At 39.5% G+C, this 20,197-nt stretch overlaps 2 protein-coding genes across 3 annotated transcripts in view; one reads left to right on the forward strand and one right to left on the reverse strand.

Moving 5' to 3' along the window:
• FER (FER tyrosine kinase) overlaps window positions 1-5,684 on the forward strand; it is a 128,507-nt gene extending 122,823 nt beyond the window's left edge. Inside the window, exons 18-19 of the mRNA XM_050328385.1 lie at window positions 975-1,097; window positions 4,353-5,684. Of these exons, the coding sequence (XP_050184342.1) occupies window positions 975-1,097; window positions 4,353-4,495 (266 nt within the window). The 3' untranslated portion in view covers window positions 4,496-5,684. The remainder of the gene's footprint in view (window positions 1-974; window positions 1,098-4,352) is intronic.
• Window positions 1,089-20,197, reverse strand: part of PJA2 (praja ring finger ubiquitin ligase 2) — a 75,095-nt gene continuing 55,986 nt past the window's right edge. Inside the window, exon 10 of one of the 2 annotated variants that reach the window (XM_050328404.1) lies at window positions 1,089-3,799. In XM_050328404.1, coding sequence (XP_050184361.1) covers window positions 3,749-3,799 — 51 coding nt within the window. In that variant the 3' untranslated portion in view covers window positions 1,089-3,748. Of the gene's footprint in view, window positions 3,804-20,197 lie in introns of both variants that reach the window. The other variant, XM_050328405.1, reaches the window with a different exon arrangement.

A 20,197-nucleotide genomic window follows, 5' to 3' on the forward strand; every position in this document is an offset into this window, starting at 1 on the left:
TGTCACTGTAATTTGCATGTATTTTCTGTTTTTTTCTAGTCAGAAGTAGTTTAGTTGGGTTGTTGGATGATTAGAGATAAACAAACAATACACTCACAAGCAGATATTTTTAAGAATAAAAGCGCATATATACAAAGTAATAGTAGTAATAGTATGGAACAAAGAACAGTCATGAAAAATGTTGAAAATGGATTTTTAAGGTAACATTTTCCCTGATCCTGCTGCAAAGGGCTAGGAGCCTTAACTTTCTGATGTGAATCCATCCTTCTTAATGTGAATCCATCAGGGACAACAGAAAGATCTGCTTCAAGATCTCTCCTTTTCCTGTAATAGAAAGCTGTCATTCTATAAGGAGGTTTGGAATTCAATTATCTATCAATTATCTGTTTTCTTATCTCAGAGGCATAGTTGAAAGTAATGGAACCAGCAGGCCACTTTTTTTTTTCCTTTAAGCAATTGGGTACATCAGTTCTTCAGGGTCCAGCCATACTTTCATTTTCAGAGCATGAGAACCAGGCCTTCCTCGTGCTTACAAACTGTGTTGGGGGTAGCTCCTCTGAGAATACTCATTGCTATGTGAAATTAAAGAACTGGGAAAGGTAATTTTTTAAAAGCATAAACGAGGGGGGGAAACCTAGCATTTTTCTGTCCTTTTATATTAAAAGAAATTTTTGTACATTAGGAAGAAAATAAATTCTTAACTTGCATGAAAATAACTGACATGCTAAGATCTGTTTAACAGTAGAACTTTAAGTTACCTTACATTATTCCTAGGTATTGTCTTTAAGATAATTTGATTGATAATTTGATACTGGAGACTGTTGTCTGCAAAATGTATATTAGTAGTTACAGCTTTGTTATGCTTGAAGCTTGCCAATGTAACACTTTACCTCCACAGAAAATTTTGGGCTATAATTATCTGAAATATTTATTTCTCTGTAAGTTAAGCTGAGGGTTTGCTTTCCTTTTCTTAGGGAGATACACATCTGAGAGTGATGTATGGAGCTTTGGAATCCTTTTGTGGGAGACATTCAGTTTAGGAGTATGTCCATACCCTGGAATGACCAATCAGCAAGCACGAGAACAAGTTGAGAAAGGTAAATATTTATAGGGAGTGAAAGAAGTGCTGTGTAGATCCATAAGGATGTAGTGCATACAGTATAAAACAGCAAAGAAATAACAATACAAGTTGTGTAACAGCATCATGAAAATTAATATGAGATTTTCTAAATTGCTGAATGGAGCTCTCTGGGAGGAGTAGAGTGCTATATCGGCCTTTTGATCAAAGGAATATACTGACCAGTAACTTAAAGGATGGCAGACTTACAGTATGCTAACTTTCACTGTTGCAGGACCAACAGGTAAGATGGAGAAGAGAGATTTACTGCTGTGCAAAGCAGAGGCTTGACCAGAATGAATTATTTAAGATTAGACTCATGCAAGTATAAATATTCTAAACTGCCAGAAAAAACCATATCATTCCATCTTCTGTATTAAAGCAGTTCATAGAAAGATTGAGCAATTATGGTAGAGAATGGTAAGCTATTTGAGTGTTGGAAGCCACATTTGTCTTTTATAAAATAATCAAAAGGCTTTGCTTAAAATAGCAAATAACTATGAGCAGGATTTCAGGACTTTGATTTTTTTTTCATTACCTTTATTGACATTTCAGAACTCTTCCTCTTCTACATGGTACTAGTGTGTAATTTGTAAATATTTACAAATAGGCTCTAAGGTAGTAACACTGCTAAATGATTTAAAACAAAGAGTTAAAAACATAGAGTCAAAGAACGGCTGACATGTGCAGGGACTTTTGAATGTCCTCTGGTCCAACCGCCCAGCTCAAGCAGAACCACGTCCAGATGGCTTTTGCATATCTCCAGGGATGAAGATGCTGCCACCTCCCTGGGCATCCTGTGCCAGTGGTCAGTCACCCTCACAACTGAAAATGTTTCCTGATGTTCAGGAGGAATTTCCTGTGTTTAAGTGTGTGGCCATCATCTCTGGTCCTGTTACAGGAAAGAGCCTGGCCTCTGTGTTCTTTGTACCCTCTGCAGATGTTTATATACATTGGTTAGATCTCCCTGAGCCTGTACTTCTCCAGGATGAACAGTTCGAGTTCATTCAGCATTTCCTCATAGGAGAGATGCTCCATTGTCTCTGTCATCTTGTTGACCTTTGAGGGGACTCTCCCCAGTATGTCCATGTTTGTCCTGTTCTGGGAAGCCTAGCCCTGGACCAGCACTCTAGGTGTGGCCCCACCAGTGCTGAACAGAGGGTACAGATGATCTCCCTCAGCCTGCTGCAACACTCCTTCTAATGCAGCCCAGTATGCCATTTGCATTCTCTACTGGAGGAGCACGTTGCTGATGCATGTTCATCCCTTGGTGTCCACCAGGGTCTGCAGATCCCTTTCTATCAGGTTGCTTTCCAGCTGGACAGCCCCCAGCATTTATCGGTGCTCAGGCTTCTTCTTCTCCAGGTGCAAGCCCCTTTCTCCAGTCTGTCCAGGTCCCTCTGGATGGCAGAACAACACTCTGGTGTATCAGCTCCACCTCCCAGTTTGGTGGGTACAAACCTGCCCCATCATCCAGATCATTAAGGAAGATGTGACACAGGATTGGACCCAGTACTGATCCTGGGGGTACACCTCTAGTTACTGACCTTCAACCAGTCTTTGTACCACTCATCACCTCCTTTCAGGACTCACTGTTCAGCCTGTTTTCACTCCACCTCCTTATCCAGCCCATAATTCAACAGTGTCTTGGTGAGGATTTTATGGGAGACAGTTTTGAAAGCCTTAGTGAAATTCCTTCATATACCAGGCCACTTATTTCATTGTAGGAGTTTTTCAAACTGGTCAAGCATGACTGAATCCAGCCTGACTGCTCCTCATGACTTTCCCAGCCTTCAGATTCCTGGAAATTGTTTCCAGCATTAGCTACTCCATCACCTTACGAGGGAACAAGGTGATGCTGCCCAGCCTGCAGTACCCAAGGTGCTCCTTCTTGAACACAGGAGTGACATTTGCTTTACTCCTGTTTTCAGGTACTTCTCCCAGTAGTCCCCATGATGGATGAAAGATGATTGGGAGTGGCCTTGCAGTGACATCAGCCAACTACCTCAGCACCCATGGGTGCATCCCATCAGGGCCAGTTTATTTAGTATTCCCTGACCAAGTCCTCTTCCACCACATCTTCCTTGCTCCAGCCTTTCCACCTGATCTGTGGGGCTTGAGATTCCTGAAGGGTGGTCTTGCTAGCAAGGACTGAGGTGAGGAAAGCATTCAGTGCCTCAGCCTTCTCCGTGTCCTGTGTTGCTGAGTGCTGTACCTCGTTCAGCAGTGGGCACACATTTTTTTTCCTAGCCTTCCTTTTGTCACCTACATACAGAAACCCTGTTTGTTGTCTTGACACCCCTGGCCAGATTCCATCCCATGTGGGCTTTGTCCTTCTTAACTTCATCTCTGGATCCTCAGACATTTTTCATCCTCAGACAGGTTTCTCTGTTCCTCCCATTACCTAATTTTGTATTTGAATTTGTCCAGGAACTTTTTGTTTATCCATACATTCCTCCTGGCATTTTGTCCCAACTTCGTACTCATTGGGAAGTTGTCTTCCTTGCTGTGAGTACACCTCTTTGGTCCAAGGTATTGATGATATTCTTAAATGGGCACTTACCTGTGACTTTTGAATGATTAGCTGCTAATTTGCTTAACGAATTGTCCATTTTTGTGCTCATCACCAAGTCAGAGAATTCCCTCAGCTGATGGCAGCAGAGAGGAGTGGAAGGCCACTACCTATCTAAGCAAACAAGAAGAGAAAGAGTCTTAAATGTTGGGAAGATAAAAAAGTTAAGAAAACAGGAGGAAAGAAACATAAATGACAGAAGTGCAAATGGGGAGGGAACTTCTTAAAAAAGGGAAGAGGCATGAGAATAACATCCATTTTCAAAAAGAGCTAAGAAATTTACTCCCATCAATAATAAACATTTTATTATTGATTTCCTAACTATGAGGAGAAAAAGGGAGCACAGTTGAAAACTAGAGGCAAGCTCCTTCATAAGGTATAGTAAATAAATCTTTGCAGGTTTCTGACTTAGGGCTGAGAAGCACACTGACAACTTACCACGAACAACCTAAATGTCACTGGTACCTGAGCTTTAATTGCTTTCATAATTACCTATCACATATAGGTTATATATTGAAGACTTTCCTCGTATTGCCCTGAAGATCTTTTTTAAGGCATGGATCTTGAACTTTGCTTGTTTCTTATTAGAGTTGTCAGTACACAAATATGCAGTATCGGTTTTCAGTGCTTAACATTTTCCCTGTTTTTTTTTTTTTGTACCAGGCTACCGAATGTCTGCACCACAAAAATGTCCTGAAGAAATATACAAAATAATGCAGAGGTGCTGGGACTACAAGCCAGAAAACCGACCAAAATTCAGTGAGATTCAGAAAGAGCTATCTTCAATCAAAAAGAAAGTGACATAGTGACAAACAAGTGCCAAACTCAATGTGTGGGACTTTATTTTCCAGTGAAGTAATTTTTCCCTTCAAACACTATGCATTTATCCAACATTATTTGCAATATTCTTCTAGGATTATGTTGAAATTAACTGGGTTTTTTATATTCCTGTGTACCATCTCGAGTGATGTCTACACCTGCATTAAAGATACATACTGCGAAATGCTATATATCCAGTTACAGTAATACTGTAATTTAGGCTACATGTACATAGGAAAGCACATACTATAAATTTAAGGGACTGTGGCTTCTATCTGTTTTACAGCAAGTAACTGCTAGTTACATTTTTCAGAGTTTTTCTACCTTAAGCTGTGTTCTCACTCTGCTGTCCTGTCGTGTATGTCATCACTCTAATGTAGTGACTGCCATACATGCTGGCCTTACAACCGAAGACATTTTTTGACAAGTATTTCAACCAGAAACTTTTATATTTTTTAAAATTCTTTCTGCAGCCGATGGTTTGTAAGTGATACTTTGTTTTAAGGATGAAGATCAGTCAGATTCTGGATGCAAATGTGCTTACTGAACGGTAAAATCCAGAATTTTCTCTGTAAAGGTTGAATTCCTTGTGCATTTATTACCATACTATACAAATACTTCAAACTTTTTATGTGATTTACTTAAGCCATGCCTTTTTTTTCTTCCTACAAAGCCATCAGAATTCAGTAATATGTCTCTTACACAGTGACCTATGTTTCCTTAAGAAACAAAAGACCAATATTAAGTATGTTAAGAAATACTGCAAATCATCTGCCTTCCAAAGGATATGTAAAAGCATTAGGCCAAGAAAAAGAGGTTTACTAATGGTAACAGCAGATAAAAAGCATCATTGATCTTAGAGGAGTTCAAGAATTTTCCTAGATTTCCTTTTTAATCCTGATTTTTTCTCTTAAATTGGTAAAAATTCTCAGAATGCAGCTGGAGCCTGCAAAAGATTGTTAAACAAAAGTGCATTCCATCACATTGTCCAAAGCAAAATACTACTTCTGTATGGCATGAGGAAGTTGTTCAAGCAACCAAAAGTAAAGAAGCATGTTTAAAGCCTCTGATAGGCTGGGAACAGCAGAGTAGAAATACTAACTTTCTATTTTTCTTACATGATTGCAATCATATTTCAAAAGATTGGGGATAAACAAGGTTTAATTTCACCAGGAATTGAAACCTTGTGTTTTTGTGTGTGTGTGTGTATATATATATGTATATGTATTAAAAAAAAAAAAAAAAAAAAGCCAGAAAGAATAAAAGCTTACTAGAAAGGGGAGGGAGGAAATGCACAGTTTGTTACTCTGACTCTGGGTCCTCTTTACAGCTAGAATTATTTTCTATGGCTCTACATGGAACTAGAAATACGTTACAGACAGTATCCCAGTCTGAGTTCCAGCATTAAGGTGCTTAAAGTTTTTCTAAGAATTTACTGCATTTTTTTCAGATCAAGGGATACCAGTTGCTGCTACTGCAAGTAAGAAACAGGGATGATAAGTAACACAGCATCTGGAATGTTAATTAGCCCTATATTTTAGTGTTACAGTGGGATTGAGGTGTAGTGAAGTCAGTGGCTACATTACATTTTTATTTCTGTTAAGGTGGCTTTCCTATTGTCCAAATAATTTTTGCTCTCTAAGGTATATTTACAGTAGTTCTGAGTGGTGATTTAGGGCTATGTGTGACCAAAATCTGTGTAGTCTAGAAGAGTTTGTCTGTTACATAGGAGTTAGTGTCCAAATACAGCAGTGAATGGTTGTGTGGGAGCACGTCACCTGTATTTGAGGTGGTACTGTCAGGAATGGTGAGTGCTTCTTGCATTTCTTAAGTGATTTTTTTTCTTGGAACTAAGGAAGCATATATATAGATACATCCAAGAAGATATAGTGCTTGGAAAATTTGGTGGCATAAATTAAAACTATTATAAGTGTACTGGATATATTTACATAATTCTGTACTTCAGGTAGCCCAGAGATACTTTTTAAGAGCAATAGGAAACATTCTTGTTAGTTTGTATGCTTCTAAGTAGTACACAGAGTTTGTGCCTTAATTTGCTAGTTTGCTTATGCAAGTGCAAGTGTACTAAGATTTAAGGAATGTTTCACAATCATTTGGAAAAATCCAAGATTCAGCCTACTGCATGTCCTTATGTATGCATCACTGCAGTCTGCAAGTAAGGATAACAGTACCTTCTCTGTCAGCATTCATAGCTTTTCAAAAAGTTAATGTTCTTCTGTTAAAGAGATGGACTGTTCTCTGCCGTATGACCTCTTGACAGCACAGAAATAGTGCTTTATTTTTATAAAATAAAATACTGTTTTCTTTGTCTTAAATTAACCAGTCATTATCCTGACTCCCACAGAAAGATAAAAATTGGACTAATATTTTATTCTGAAATAGTTAACCTCTGTAGTTTGTATCACACTTCTGTTTAAATTTAAAGCCTTTTTAAAATCTGAGATTTTTACAGCATTAAGAAAATTTATTACTATTCCTCAAGTAGACATCAGTTCAGTTCAAAACTAGTAACACCGGGACAATACCAGAATGAGTTTATGGGTATAGAATAAATTTCAACACAGGTACGTGTCTCACTTCAATTATTGCATTTCTTCTTAACAAAAATATGTGTTTTTGCAGAGTTGCCTGAAATTTTTTTGGAAGTTGTTTGTGGAACAGGCATCACCACAAGGCTGTTCAGTAAGAGCTGCTGTTTGCAAAGCCTGTTCTTACTGATGAGAAACAGAAAACTGGTTAAGGAAATATTAGGTTATTCATACTTTTCTCATCCATGTCTTTGACCACCTATTATGCTTACTTAAATCCTATAAGCACATCATTAAAACTGACTATGAAGTTACCTATTTGTTATCTCTTAATAACTATTTTGTTATCCCTTTTGAACCCATTGTAAAGATACTAAAGAAAAAAAAAGGAGAAAAATCCCAGTTTTCTGAGGTTACAGAGTAACAAACTGTCAGAAGCATTTTACAAAGGCCCCTCCAACCCCAAATTTTTCTAGATGTGCTGCTGCTGCACAAATATTAACAGTAATAATTAAATACTAACCCTATTTCCAGTATTTTTGCTGTCATATCATGTAAATGTCAGTGCTACTGACGGACTTGAGAGAGTGCAATATTTGAAGACCTAAGTTAGTGTGTAAATAGTGTCATCAAACATGATATTCAAGAGCAGTCGTTCTGAAAATGGCTGATTGTCACAAATGATAACTCATAAAGATGAAATAAAAAGAAAGGCTAACTGAGATAATCCACTTTGTGTAACAACTGTCCTGTTTAGAAGCAGTAGAAATGTTTGTTATGCCAGTGCACTTGTATTTGTAATATTTTTTTAGCCAAGCATAAAATAATCAGCTATTAAAAGAAGAAGTTTTTCTTCCTTAAAGCACAAAAGGACTTTGGATATTGTTAGAAGCATTCTTGTTAGGCAAGTCAGGGAAGAATACCCCTGCTACCCACCAAGTTACATGTTTTTTTTTCTCTTAAAATCATTTTCATGCAGTCCTTCACTTACAGTAATACACAATTTCAATTAATAATTAGGTAGGACAGGACAAGTCCAGAGTTGCTGAAGTTCCAAACAACCATCAGTTTTTAAGAGAGATGTAGTAAATTTGAAATACCAGCCCTATTAAAAATGTTATTGTCTGCAGATTTGCGGGGTTTCTTCTGCAGATTTACTGGGGGGCGTTGAACGCAAAAAAACAGTCTTTAAAAAATCATCACTAAGAATTTACTAGGAAAATGCATCAACCTCAGAAATCTATCAAGTTTCTTTAAGAGTAGCTATCCCCTGAGATAGTTTTCCCATTCTAATTAAATAAATAAGGTTCAAAAGGGGAAAGCTCCAAGTTGAAACAAAAGAATCCTTTCACTAGTCACATTATGAACAGTCTTTCAAGTATTGCCACCGTTTCTTTCCTCAAAGTGATAATTTACCTCTGATCTCCAGCTCTTACATGCTCTTCAGAATTGCATATTAGTACATTATTAATACTCAGCTGTACTTTTAGACCAAAAAAGGGGAGACTCTCCTTGAAAATCCAGCAAGATCTGCCTGGTAGCTCCCACATTTTTGGTGGCATCCACATTCAGTTATCAGAGTCATTCTGTTCATTGTAATAAGCACCACACAGAACAAGAGCTGGAAGGCAGGTGTTACCTTTAAATCAGCAACTAATACCCGTGAATTTCACAGCTTTGACTCCAAAGTCCAATTTGATTTTGGTTCTCTGTCAAATAAGCCAAAGCAATTCCTGTGGTTCAGCCTTACTACTGATCTATAAAACAGAAAGGTTCAGAGATGTATTTACTGTTCCCTCCAAGGAATTGCTATCTTCACCATCAATCCTAAGTTACCATTATGTCCCTGTTATATCCCTCTGTCTCTTTGATATAAAATTTCAACTGGAATAAATGTTCAGGTATAGAATTCGGGTGTTAGCTCTGAGTTATTTAATTTTTGGGCAGTTCTATATTACTGCCTGAACACCATTTTCTCAGGCATCATCTAGGCAAGACTTAAATTAGAATTTTCAGATGTTTTGGTTGGTTTTTTTTTTTTGTAATATAAAAGACTAATTAGGTCACCAGCTACAAGCATTGTTATTTTGCAGCTGTTTCAGATTATAGCTTTGAGAGTAGTTTTATAAATGTTGGGTATGTATGCCTTCTCTGAATCAAAAACTGTTAACTGTACTTAGAAAAAACGGATAAATAAAGCCCTCAAATATAGTTGACTGAGGTCATAAATTGAAAACATAGAACCATGAACTACAATCTTTCTTCCCAGGATGGAATGCTTTGTAAATAAAACTTGTGATAACTGGCTTTGTGTTTATAGATAAGTATAGCCTGTGAACCAGTATGCTAGCCTAGGATTCACACTGAGCAAAGAAGGCTTGGGAAAAATTCTAAATTTCTACTATTTGGAAGCATCATCTAGTTTTAGAAATACAGGTATTGATGGATAACTACATAACTTGAGTTCTGTGAGTACAGTAAGTGAGCCAGGCATTGAAATTCTTCATTAATGTAAAGGAATTAGGCTTTTTAAGAGAAAAGTCAAATAGATCAGTGATTCCTTCTAGATTACATATATGGGAAGTATGAGCCAAAAATTTCCATTACTAAAACAAAAAGATCCGCAGTCCTGTCTTTATATGTAGTTAGATCAATTTTTCTCAACATACGAAGAATTCCATAATTGTTAAATGCAGTAGTAATACAAAATTCTTGGATTACTGATATATAAACTGCTTCAGTCTGAGATACTGTTTCAATTATTAAAGAATCTTTCTATACTTGAAATTTAGAGGGCTGCAATAAGCCTGCACTTCTAGCTGAGCTCTGCTGTAATAATCTGTACTGTTGCATCTCCCAAACATTTCCTAGTTCTTATGGTTCCATGTACCACAGATGGCGCCCTTTCACTTAACCAAGAAAGTTATGCTTGTGACAGAAAAGTCCAAATATTGTAGTCTTGCTTTTGTTTGACTCAGAAATACTCTGGGGATGTTACATATTGATCCCAATGGCAATGTGTTTGTATGAAGATTGAAGTAACCATGAATCCAGGTGAAGCTTATCGTTCAAATCATGTTTTTAATCAAGTTGCAGACTCTAACTATATTGTGAATTGTCCACATCATAAAAGACATCAGTAGAACAACATTCTTGACTGCCTAGTTTACAATACAGAACGTCCTGCTCCACCAAGGGAACAATATAAAGCTAAATATGCTCCTTGAGTCAGGAATCATTTTGCTGTCAGATCAGACCTGAACAGTAGCTTTAAAGTTAACAGCAGTGACTTAATTCCAACTAAACCTTGTTGAGAACTTCCTCCTCCTTAACAGACCTTTCCAGGTAGTGTTTATTTTCATTATTGTCATCCATTTTGCTTTCAGAAATTTGAGTTCTCTATATCATACAATATTTACTTATACTGGCAGTTGTACACAACCACCCACACACACACCCACCATGAAGTGCTAAGACCTGCAACTTCAGGAGATAAAGCATTATTGTTATGTCAGTACAGGGAACTGACCTTTTAGTAGGTCTCAACTGACATGGCTTGACATGTCTGTATCTGTTTCAACTGTTAATTTTACCATTACCTGTAAGTGATGAGTTAAATTGTTTTTCCACCAAGCCTCCCACCTAATTTTCACTAAAGTGCTAAAAAGATGTAATAGGGAAAAGTCATGGTATAGGCTCATCACTCAGGACACAAAAGGCAGGCAGACTTCTACAGAGAAATTCTGAGGAGTGAAAGCCAACAGTAAATACCTGTCTTGTCCCTTCTGTTAAAGGACTGTGTAGTTGGATGCGTGTTCAGATGACTTCAGAGAAGAAAACTGGACTAGGATTGGAAGGACTGCTGTTTTTAAAGTTGCATGTGTTACTTTGTGTAGCTGAGGCAGCTGGAGACAGAGGAGGGGTGTTGGGGAAGGAGGGAAATTCAGTTCACCGACCTGCCATCACAAGCAAAACTTTTGACATCAGTAGCCTTTAGTGGGCACAGATACATGTGCAGATGTGTTCGGTTATCTATTGAATTTTGTGCCAAAGTATGCACCAGCAAGTTTAATGTCAGGTAAAGCACCTTTTATACTCTTTGTTGTTTAAAAATAATATATTTGTGAAACAGAACGATAATAAGTAACGCTGGAAATGGGTGCTTCTTCTCTAAAGAACACATGTTAAAAAAAGGGAAAAAAAAAAGGAAACAACATTTGTGAGTTTTTCTGGCTTTTAATCAAGTTCGAAAATGATAACTGTGTAATACAGTTGCCAGTTGTCTGTCCTTTATAATTTTAAATAGATCTGCATTTTAACTTTATTTATTTGCCAATTTTTTATATACTTTAAAGTTACATTTAGAACTCAAGCTAACTTTTCATTTTCCTAGGCTGTTATATAAGAGATTTTCAGAACTCTTGTAAACTGCAGACCTATTTTGAATGGTCCTTTGTCTTCTCCTTTGGACCAGTTACCACTAGTGAGTCTGCAGTTCCCTTTTTACTGTACTCTTCCAATAAATGTAAAATATTTGTATCAAGCTGTCTCATTCTGTTTGATATTTATAGGCTGTGTTTATTTATTTGCTTCTGTAATCAAGTCGAAGACCAAGTATAGTAACATTGCTTTTGGGAATAGCTACAGTTCAAAATACTCTATTTCACGCAAGGGGGAAACTCAATTTTATTTTATTTTATTTTTTGGGCAATTTCTGGATTTAATGTCTCTGTAACCCTCACTCACAGTTTGGTATTACTCTTTTTTTACCTTATGCAGACCAGAAGGTATTGAAAGAAGGAGTAACCTTCAGAAGGAAGGTTACAGACAAAAGGGAAAGGACATGTTGAAACAGGCTGAGAACTTTGGGGCTGGAGCTCTGCAGTTTTGAGGATGTTGCATCATGCATTTCTCTTCGAGTCAGAATTGTGTTAAGAAGCTACGTGCTGAATAGCAAACTTGTACTCTAGACCTCAAGAGCAGACCAAAATGTGCAAGTGTTTCCAGGTAAAAGCAGTGCAGCAATCGAAAGGCTTTACACTGGATTTTTTACATGATCTAGTGCTCTGTTCCCTTTATATTAAAAAAAACTAATTACATTCTAAATGCAAATTGCATAAAGCAGATTGCTTTAAAGCTGCTTTGTGTTTTACTGTGAATGAAAGCAATCTCTGTAACAATTGCCACTTTCACCATACTTTAGTGCGATTTGATTTTTGTAATCCCTTCTTAATATAAAGACTATGATACCAAAATTATGACTGAGTTAAAAGAATCAGAATTACTATGCCTTAAAAAATTAATCTTTTGAGATCTTTTGGCTAACGCAAAGGACGAAGACCACATTGAAAGAACTTCTTCCACATCCCTGTGGATGCACCTTATTTGAACACCCAAAACCAGGTAGAAGGACAGGTTTTTGTGTACTTGCACCCTTACAGAGTATTACTAAGCACACTGTACGTTGGCACTGCACTGTGACTTACAAGAAGGAGTTGACTAAGAAGCAAATTTACAGCACTGGTTCATAAGTGGGACTGAGGTACCTGGGGTTGGGGTTGATTTTTTTTTTTTTTTTTAATAGAGTACTGCTATTCCCTCTTACAAACTCTTTGAGGTAGTTTCTCCCAGTAATCATGAATGGATGAGGTTTAAGTCCAAAGCTCATCCCCTGAATTTACTGGTGTGTGTTGAAACGGAAGACAGCACAGCGTGGGATTGCACATAGGTCTGGTACAATTCTGCTGAGAGACTAACTTATTAGAAGGATAATTTTGGAAAAGGTTACTGTGACTAAATCTGTTCTGCTCAGTGCTGCCTGGTCTTCAAATAATAGAAACATGTTTGAAAACCTGCTACTGCCAAACACTGAGCAGCACAGGGTCATCAAATTTCCTCATTTGAAGTGTCACAGCAGTTAATTAGGAGTGAGGCTAAAGAAAGGAGCCTTGAAGGAGATCAGGGCCTTTGTACAGTCCTGCATTTTTTACAGTTTAGAAGTACATTTAATAGACTTCCAGCTGAAAAGATTTAGTACATTAAGACTTCTAAGAAGATCCCAAAGGACATTAGGCACCTAAGGACCACTTCAAATAGTGGATCACAACATTTCCATCTTCTTGAAATGTCCAATTTAACCATGCAGGCACATTTCCCCTAACAAACCTAACAGCCTGCAGTAACAAAATGCTCCCAGGTAGGAGAACATATGCCCCAATTCCAAGATGACCATAACACCTAATTTCATATTTCAGCTCAAATTCACTTGGGACTTTTCATGCCTAGCTGAGTTGCGAGCCCTAACCTTGCAGATACTGTACAACTGGCAAAACTCCACACAGAACTCCACACAGAAGACATTTGGGCACAGAAGTGTGGATCCTGGATAGCAGTGCTTGCATCCATATGGGGTTTTTTTTAGACACCCAACATTTGCATGTAAAAGACAGATCAGTTCTTTTTCTCTCCACGTGGCAGACATACCTCCCTCCCTTTTAGATCCAAATACTGTGCATGCAAAGATGTTTTGATACTGGGGTACAAATCCTGTCTTGATCATTGACAGAAATGTTAAATGAGGGAGAAAAATAATCTTGCTTAGAGACACAGAAGAGGCTCACAGCCCAGGACTCCAAGCAGAAGTATGTGCCTGTCTTCAGCCTGATGTAAGGGATTTGAGGAATTAGTGGAAGAGCAGGGAGGGGCAGTGTTTTTCTGGGGATTGAGTCTTTTCCTTTCCAGCATACTCAATATAGTGGCACACTGGGTCTGCTGAGTCCCATGGATGTTCTCCTGGATCCCTACATCTCCACCATCTCCACACTTTGGAAGCTTAACTTGGGCCAAGGACTATAGAGGGCTCCAAGGAAATCTGCAATAAAGTGTACTTGCTCAGTGTGGACTACAAGGACCATGATAGATCATCGAGTATGAACTTTCACCAGTGCTGGAATTTTCTGTTAAGAAGTTTCTCATATGAAAATGGTTTGAAGGACTGTGTGGTCTTCATCACAGTCTGCAGCTAGAGTTTAGTCCTCCTTAAGGTCATGTTCAAATCGTAATAAATGCTAAAATACAATAACATGACTGATAGAGTCTGAATTACATCTGTACACTTGCCACCTCAAAGGACATGACACAGACAACCACAGAAGATATGCAAGTCAATGATGCATGAGCACACTACCAACCCTGCGACACACAGAGATCTCCTTTGATGCGGTTTCATCAGTATTCATCTCTTCCATCCCCCTCAGTTCCTTGCAGGTCTGCTACACTAAAAGCACTGCTGCTAAACAGTCTTCAGAAATGCATCAGGACTAAAGACATAGCTCTGTGTTGAGAATACAGAATAATGAGACACAGTGCTCTATTTTTCTAGTAACTAAGCTCCTGTAGCTTTCAGTGAACTAATATGCTGCAAACAGAAGTCAGGGAAAAGTAGAATCAAACTACGAGCTGTCTTAGAATCTTCAAAAGAATCCCCAGAGGAACAGACTGGCATTTGACCATGCTGTAAGGGAAAGAAGCATGCACCTTCAATGGAATTTTTCTGACTCGTGATGGATTAGTTCTCTGACAGCTGAAAGAAAAATGAGATTGCATTAGCAACACCTGGAGTATACTGAGATATTTTTCTACTTCCTATCCTAAGAGCTTTCACTGCCAAGTGCAAGTCACTAAAGAGAAAGCACAGAGAAGGGTTAGTAGGATAATCCAATTGCAAAAATTTAGTCTCTCCAGTTAGTAACTATGAAACCCCAACCTGGTAAAACTAAGACATAGAAGTCCCAGGCACTGTAAAGTGACACAAACACATACTAAGCCCTTACTTACCCATAAGGGTTCTAAAGACCCTGGATCAACCACACCTACAGCCCAGTGTGTTCAAAAAATCCTTTCCACTACTCTATTACCCTGAGTCTGAACTGAATAGAATGCAGTGGCCTAGATCTAGCTAGATATAATTAAGACAACCTTCAAATATGATGGAGCTAGACAGCTTGTTTCCATTTCACTTATGGTTATGGACCCAAGAGTGTCAGGTCTCTAATGGCTGGGCCTGAATAGGCTAATTTTTTTACTATGCATCTGATGTAGAAATTTGTACCTTGATTTTCTGTCTTTCCCCAGACTTCGAGTGGACCTGGTCCAGGAGGTGTTTGTCAACCTCCGTCAAGCTTAGGATGCTTTTTTTTTTTTTCTAAACAGCAACAACTTTTAAGCAAGAAAACTAACTGCTATTAGAAACAGTTATCCAATTTCCCTTCCCACCATCTTGTGCATCTCCAGCCCGCTACTGATGGGGTAGGGTAAGAAGCAGAAAAGGCCTTGGCTCTGTGCAAGCCCTGCTCAGCAGGAGCTAAAACATCCCTGTGCTATCAGCACCATTCTCAGCACAAACCAAAACACGGCCCCATGCCAGCTACTGTGAAGAAAATTAACTCTCTTCCAGTCAAAACCAGCACAACAGAGCACACAGAGAAACTTTAGGAATGAGGCAGTGGACATGCAATTCCTTGGGATGCAGTTCACATCAGCAGTCACAATTCCCCACTCTGACCCCATGAGTCTGAAATTGTTGTGAAAGAGCTGCCAGATGTGTTGGTTGAAAGAAGCAGGTGCTGAGGGTTGTTCCTCGTGTGGGAGTGGAGGGATAAAGTAAGCAGTGTAAGCATCCCAGAGGTGTTCATATCAGACTGTCACTAGAGTAAAACACACAAATGCTAAACATTCCTGGGACACTCACCAGTTCTCAGTGTTAACCACCCCTCTCACAAACACCAACATTCCTCTTTGGAGACCCGGATACAAGACCTTACCCCCTGTGGCCCCCTGAAGGTTATATTTTCACAACAGGGAGAAGTTGTGAGGAAAGTTTTTGCCCAGCACTCTGTGACCTTGGCGTTCTTGGCCTCCAGGGCTGCAGGGGAAGTTTTATCAAGGCCTTATGGACAAAGTAAATTGCCACTCCTTGTGGACCCAATTCCAGATGTGGCTACTGAACAGTGAAAAGACGCATTTTGAAATTCCCAGATGCAGTTTATCCAGAAATGTGTGGGAGACACTTGACTAGCATGGAGGTAGCACTATTCTTCCCATAGAAGGGTTCAATCTGCCCCTCCAAAAACTGATGTCTACAGCCGTCAGCAGCCTATACTCTGCTGTTTGGGACCTTGGCAAGTCCTATCCATCATCCTGTATCCTTCCACAGGCCTGTCCTGCTCTCCTCTGAGCTGAAAATCAGTTCCTGAAACTCTGAGCTGAAAATCAGTTCCTGAAAGCAGACTACAGATGACATTGACAAGCATAAACAACGGTCTGTCACTCAGAGATTATTAGGTTTATTGCTATAACTCCTCTAATACAACATCACTCTGAAATACAAGGTTTAAATTAATTTAAAGCTAGGAAATGGGAAAAACCCTGCAGCCTTCTAATTTTTCTGCAGTTTCCTCACAATCCACTTGTAAGCACTATCTGTTTTACATTCTGATGTTCACCTACAATGGGATCCAGGGGCTTTTATCGAGGGGTGGGTGAACAGTTCATTAAGGATAAGTTTCAGGAAATAAAATTGTGCCAGAAAATAGCAGAAAAGTTGAAGTTCAGGCATTTTATTCCCAGATATTTGATATATAGAGTGAACACCAGACTGCTAGGTCTTTCATATGATATTATCACCACCAATTCATGAGGCATTTTAAGCACTGATGGTTATGCCCTCTTAAAGCCCAACTTCAACACACAGTCCTAATGTTGACTGCAAGTGGCTTTGGGAGCCTGGTTTAACTCAGAGGGGCTCACAGCACTGTCCAACAGGCAGAAGCTCCTCTCCTCCCATCTTCCTTCATCAGAGAAAAGCAATGTAGACACCCAGCTCAAAAGCTGCAGTCACAGCTGGGTAGGGGAGGATGTCCCCATGCCCAGAACATGCTCCTGGTACCCCGAAACAGGCAGCTCAGTGCTTTCAACTCAGCTCAGAGTTTGTGCTGCCCATCATCCTCAGCCTTGCCTGCAACCTGCCCCCGAGCCAGGACTTCACACCTGAAAGGAAGTGCCTTACACAGAGCAAGGTGAGTGTTCCTTCCTCTCTGTCTCCCTTTTACTCTTCATGGAGCTGATGGCAAAGTCAGACTGACACAACAGAACCGAAGAGTCAAGTTACTACTTGAACCAAGAGCATGGTTATTATGGAGAAAAAAATTTAAAGCGGCATAATTTATACCCTCTTTTACAATAAAAGTAGCCTTCACTCTCCAAGACATTTTGGGGTGCTCCTGCTGTGAGGTTAAGGAGAGCCTATGTGCCAGATACGCATTTTCCTGAAACTTTCTGAGGCAGGCAAAATTTGATGAACATCAAAAATCAGAATACAGCATGTCTTTCTTTTATTCTTGATTATTATTAATATTCTTCAGTCACAGGGATATCAAAGACTTTGGCAGCAATGGATGCAATTTAGCTGCTCCCTAGAGATGACTTTAAAGAATGCATAATCAATTTTATAAATGAGCAGCTGGCCTGCACAGCAAGGTGCACTCTGCATTTCACGAAAATGAATAATGAATTGCATATATTCTACATTAAGATTGGCTTTTTTCTTAGAAACTGATGTGACTGTCTCATTTCTTTCCCATGTGAAAAGACAAACTAATCCTGGTTGTTGCTCAGTGTACCAAACTTTTACACGCAGTTCCCATGCGTGAGGACCATCAGAGACTGCGCCCCTGGAAGGACACTCCCAGGTATGGGCACCCAAGTCAGAGGCAGATTGTGAATGTCAGCCTGCCCCAGACACTGTGGATGCGTCAATGGAGACACAACTGAGGCTCCACCCTTGGACTTTGTCTTCTGCTGGCCCAACAAATTGATAATCTCAGCAAAATGGCAAGTATTTATTTTTATATTGAACAAAAACATTTCATTGCAGAAGCAGAAAAACAATTTCCAGTGCCACATCTATTTCTCTCAAACTTAGTAATCTCTCTGATCCAGGACAAAAGTTTGTTCAGGCCCAAGGGCATTTTGTTGACTTTCCACTGGCCTTCAAGTCTATAATGTGATTTCTCAGGTCTCCGTGTGGAAATGATTTGTGAGTCTCATATTCCCATTGAGAATAACCCATCCATTATATAGCCTCCAGCAAAAGCTGCACCGTGACAGGTCTTTTGAGGTCAGATAGGCAAGTGCAATGCTTCAAATGGGCAGGCATCTCGTGCCTGCATTGCTTGCTGTTCCTCATGAAGCAGAGAAAGCAAGCAGAAAGGAATGGAATAGAACGTGGAAACTGTGAGAGTCAGCACCCACCATCTTTACAGGGGCACATTCACACTTAGATACACATTTTCATCTGACAACACAGTCTTTGAATAAATCTGACTTCAGCTGCCCCACCCCCGGGAAACATTATCCTTCCACTAACAAATGCCAGGAAGCCTTTCCTGAGGTTCCTTGGTGTGCTCGATGAGATTACACTGGCATTTACATTTTGATTTCTTCTTACCAGACATGCTTGTAAGACAGCAAGACGGGAACAAGACTTTCATCATTGCTAATAGCTGGCTCAGAGATGTCGGTGGGTTGTCTTTTTTTGTGATAGTGTGTGGGGTTTTTAGGAAAAAGTTTAGCAAGAGTGATGGAGGCTGTGTAGACTATATTCAGCAACAACATAAGCTAGGAGAGGAAGTACACCTGTGGGAGCTTATAGAAATAGTGCTAGGCTTCACGCTCCATGTGGGAGTTCATTGCACAATATCAGGCCTTGTGACATTGCTGTAGGTCTACAGTGCCCCTGCCCTTTTTAGTGAGTTCAGCAAAACACCAATAATTATCTATGCACAGGTTTTAACACACAACCACTTTTTTGGGCACTTCTAGCTTCTGTTGCTAGAGAGATGCAAAATTAGGTGTAGCACCCAACGGTCTTATTATATCAATATTCATATGGTGACTTCCCTCCTTTCACCACATGGGGTACAATAAATTCAGTGAAGACCCGAAGCACCACATCTGTATATGAACCAAAGGAGACCATGCAGAGATCTTGGCAGCTGAGCTCTGTTTCCAGCACTAAGATCATAGATGTAAACACTGCATGGAATAACACACCACTGTGTGGTCTCCTCAACACGTGAGCAACCATCCAGTATTGTAGTTAAGGTTCCCGGCTGTTGCCAAAAGCTGGCAAGACTCTGCTGGGAAAGAGCTTTACGATACTGACATACTCACAGCTGCAATCACAAGCAAGCAATGACTGGCCAAACTTGCAATTCTCTCAACACTGCCCTCCATTTGGCTGCCATCCCAGATGGTAAGACCAAACAGGGGTAAAGCAGCCTGTTTTTTACCTCTGAGCACCCCCTCTCTTCCTTTGCTGCTCTAGCAATGAAGACAAAGGACCATGGGCTTCAAACATGGGGTTTGGCAGTTGCTCCTCTCAGAGCACTGATTCTCCACATCCAAGGCAACGCTTGGATCTCATTTGCCTTGTTGTACTGAGAGCAACACAGAGGTGCTCATTGCACTGGGTATTCCCTTCACGTCTGCATTCTGCTTCTTGATCACTCAGCTGTGCTTGTCTTCTGTTCTCAGATCACCTACCAATTTTTTAACATGAAGAATTCACAAAGATGTCACTAAGTATTTTCTTTCTACATTTCCAAACAAGCTCATTCCATGACTACTAACTAATTAGTCTTAAAATATATTTTTAAAGGGAGCTGAAGACAAGAAAGAATCTGTTGCTAAAACTTGAAAATTTTTCTTCATGTGGGAAGCTTGCTTTCCCTCAGAAGTACTACTGCAGCCTCATTAGGAATGAGCCTGTTCTTTCTGTGTGTTCTTCTGAGCCTCTGGAGAAATGCTCCATAATCTAGTGTTGAGGAGGTCATTATGGTACTTATGCAGCACTGATGCTCTAGATGCAGCAACCAGACAGTTACCAGCATTCTCCCTTTGACAGCAAGGTTGTTTTCCCAAGGGAGACCAATTTGTATGTCGGAAAACACATTTCCAAGTCTTCTTTTGCTTTGTTTTGTTTTGCTTTTCTTTTGTTGTTTCTGAGAATAGACATTACACTGCAGCATACCAAGTGGAAAAATGACAGGAGGCTGACGTGCTGTGCCACTTGGATCAGGT

This window comes from Myiozetetes cayanensis, unplaced genomic scaffold (genome assembly GCF_022539395.1).
Source record: "Myiozetetes cayanensis isolate MyiCay16 unplaced genomic scaffold, myiCay2020 scf4, whole genome shotgun sequence".
Taxonomy (NCBI): domain Eukaryota; kingdom Metazoa; phylum Chordata; class Aves; order Passeriformes; family Tyrannidae; genus Myiozetetes; species Myiozetetes cayanensis.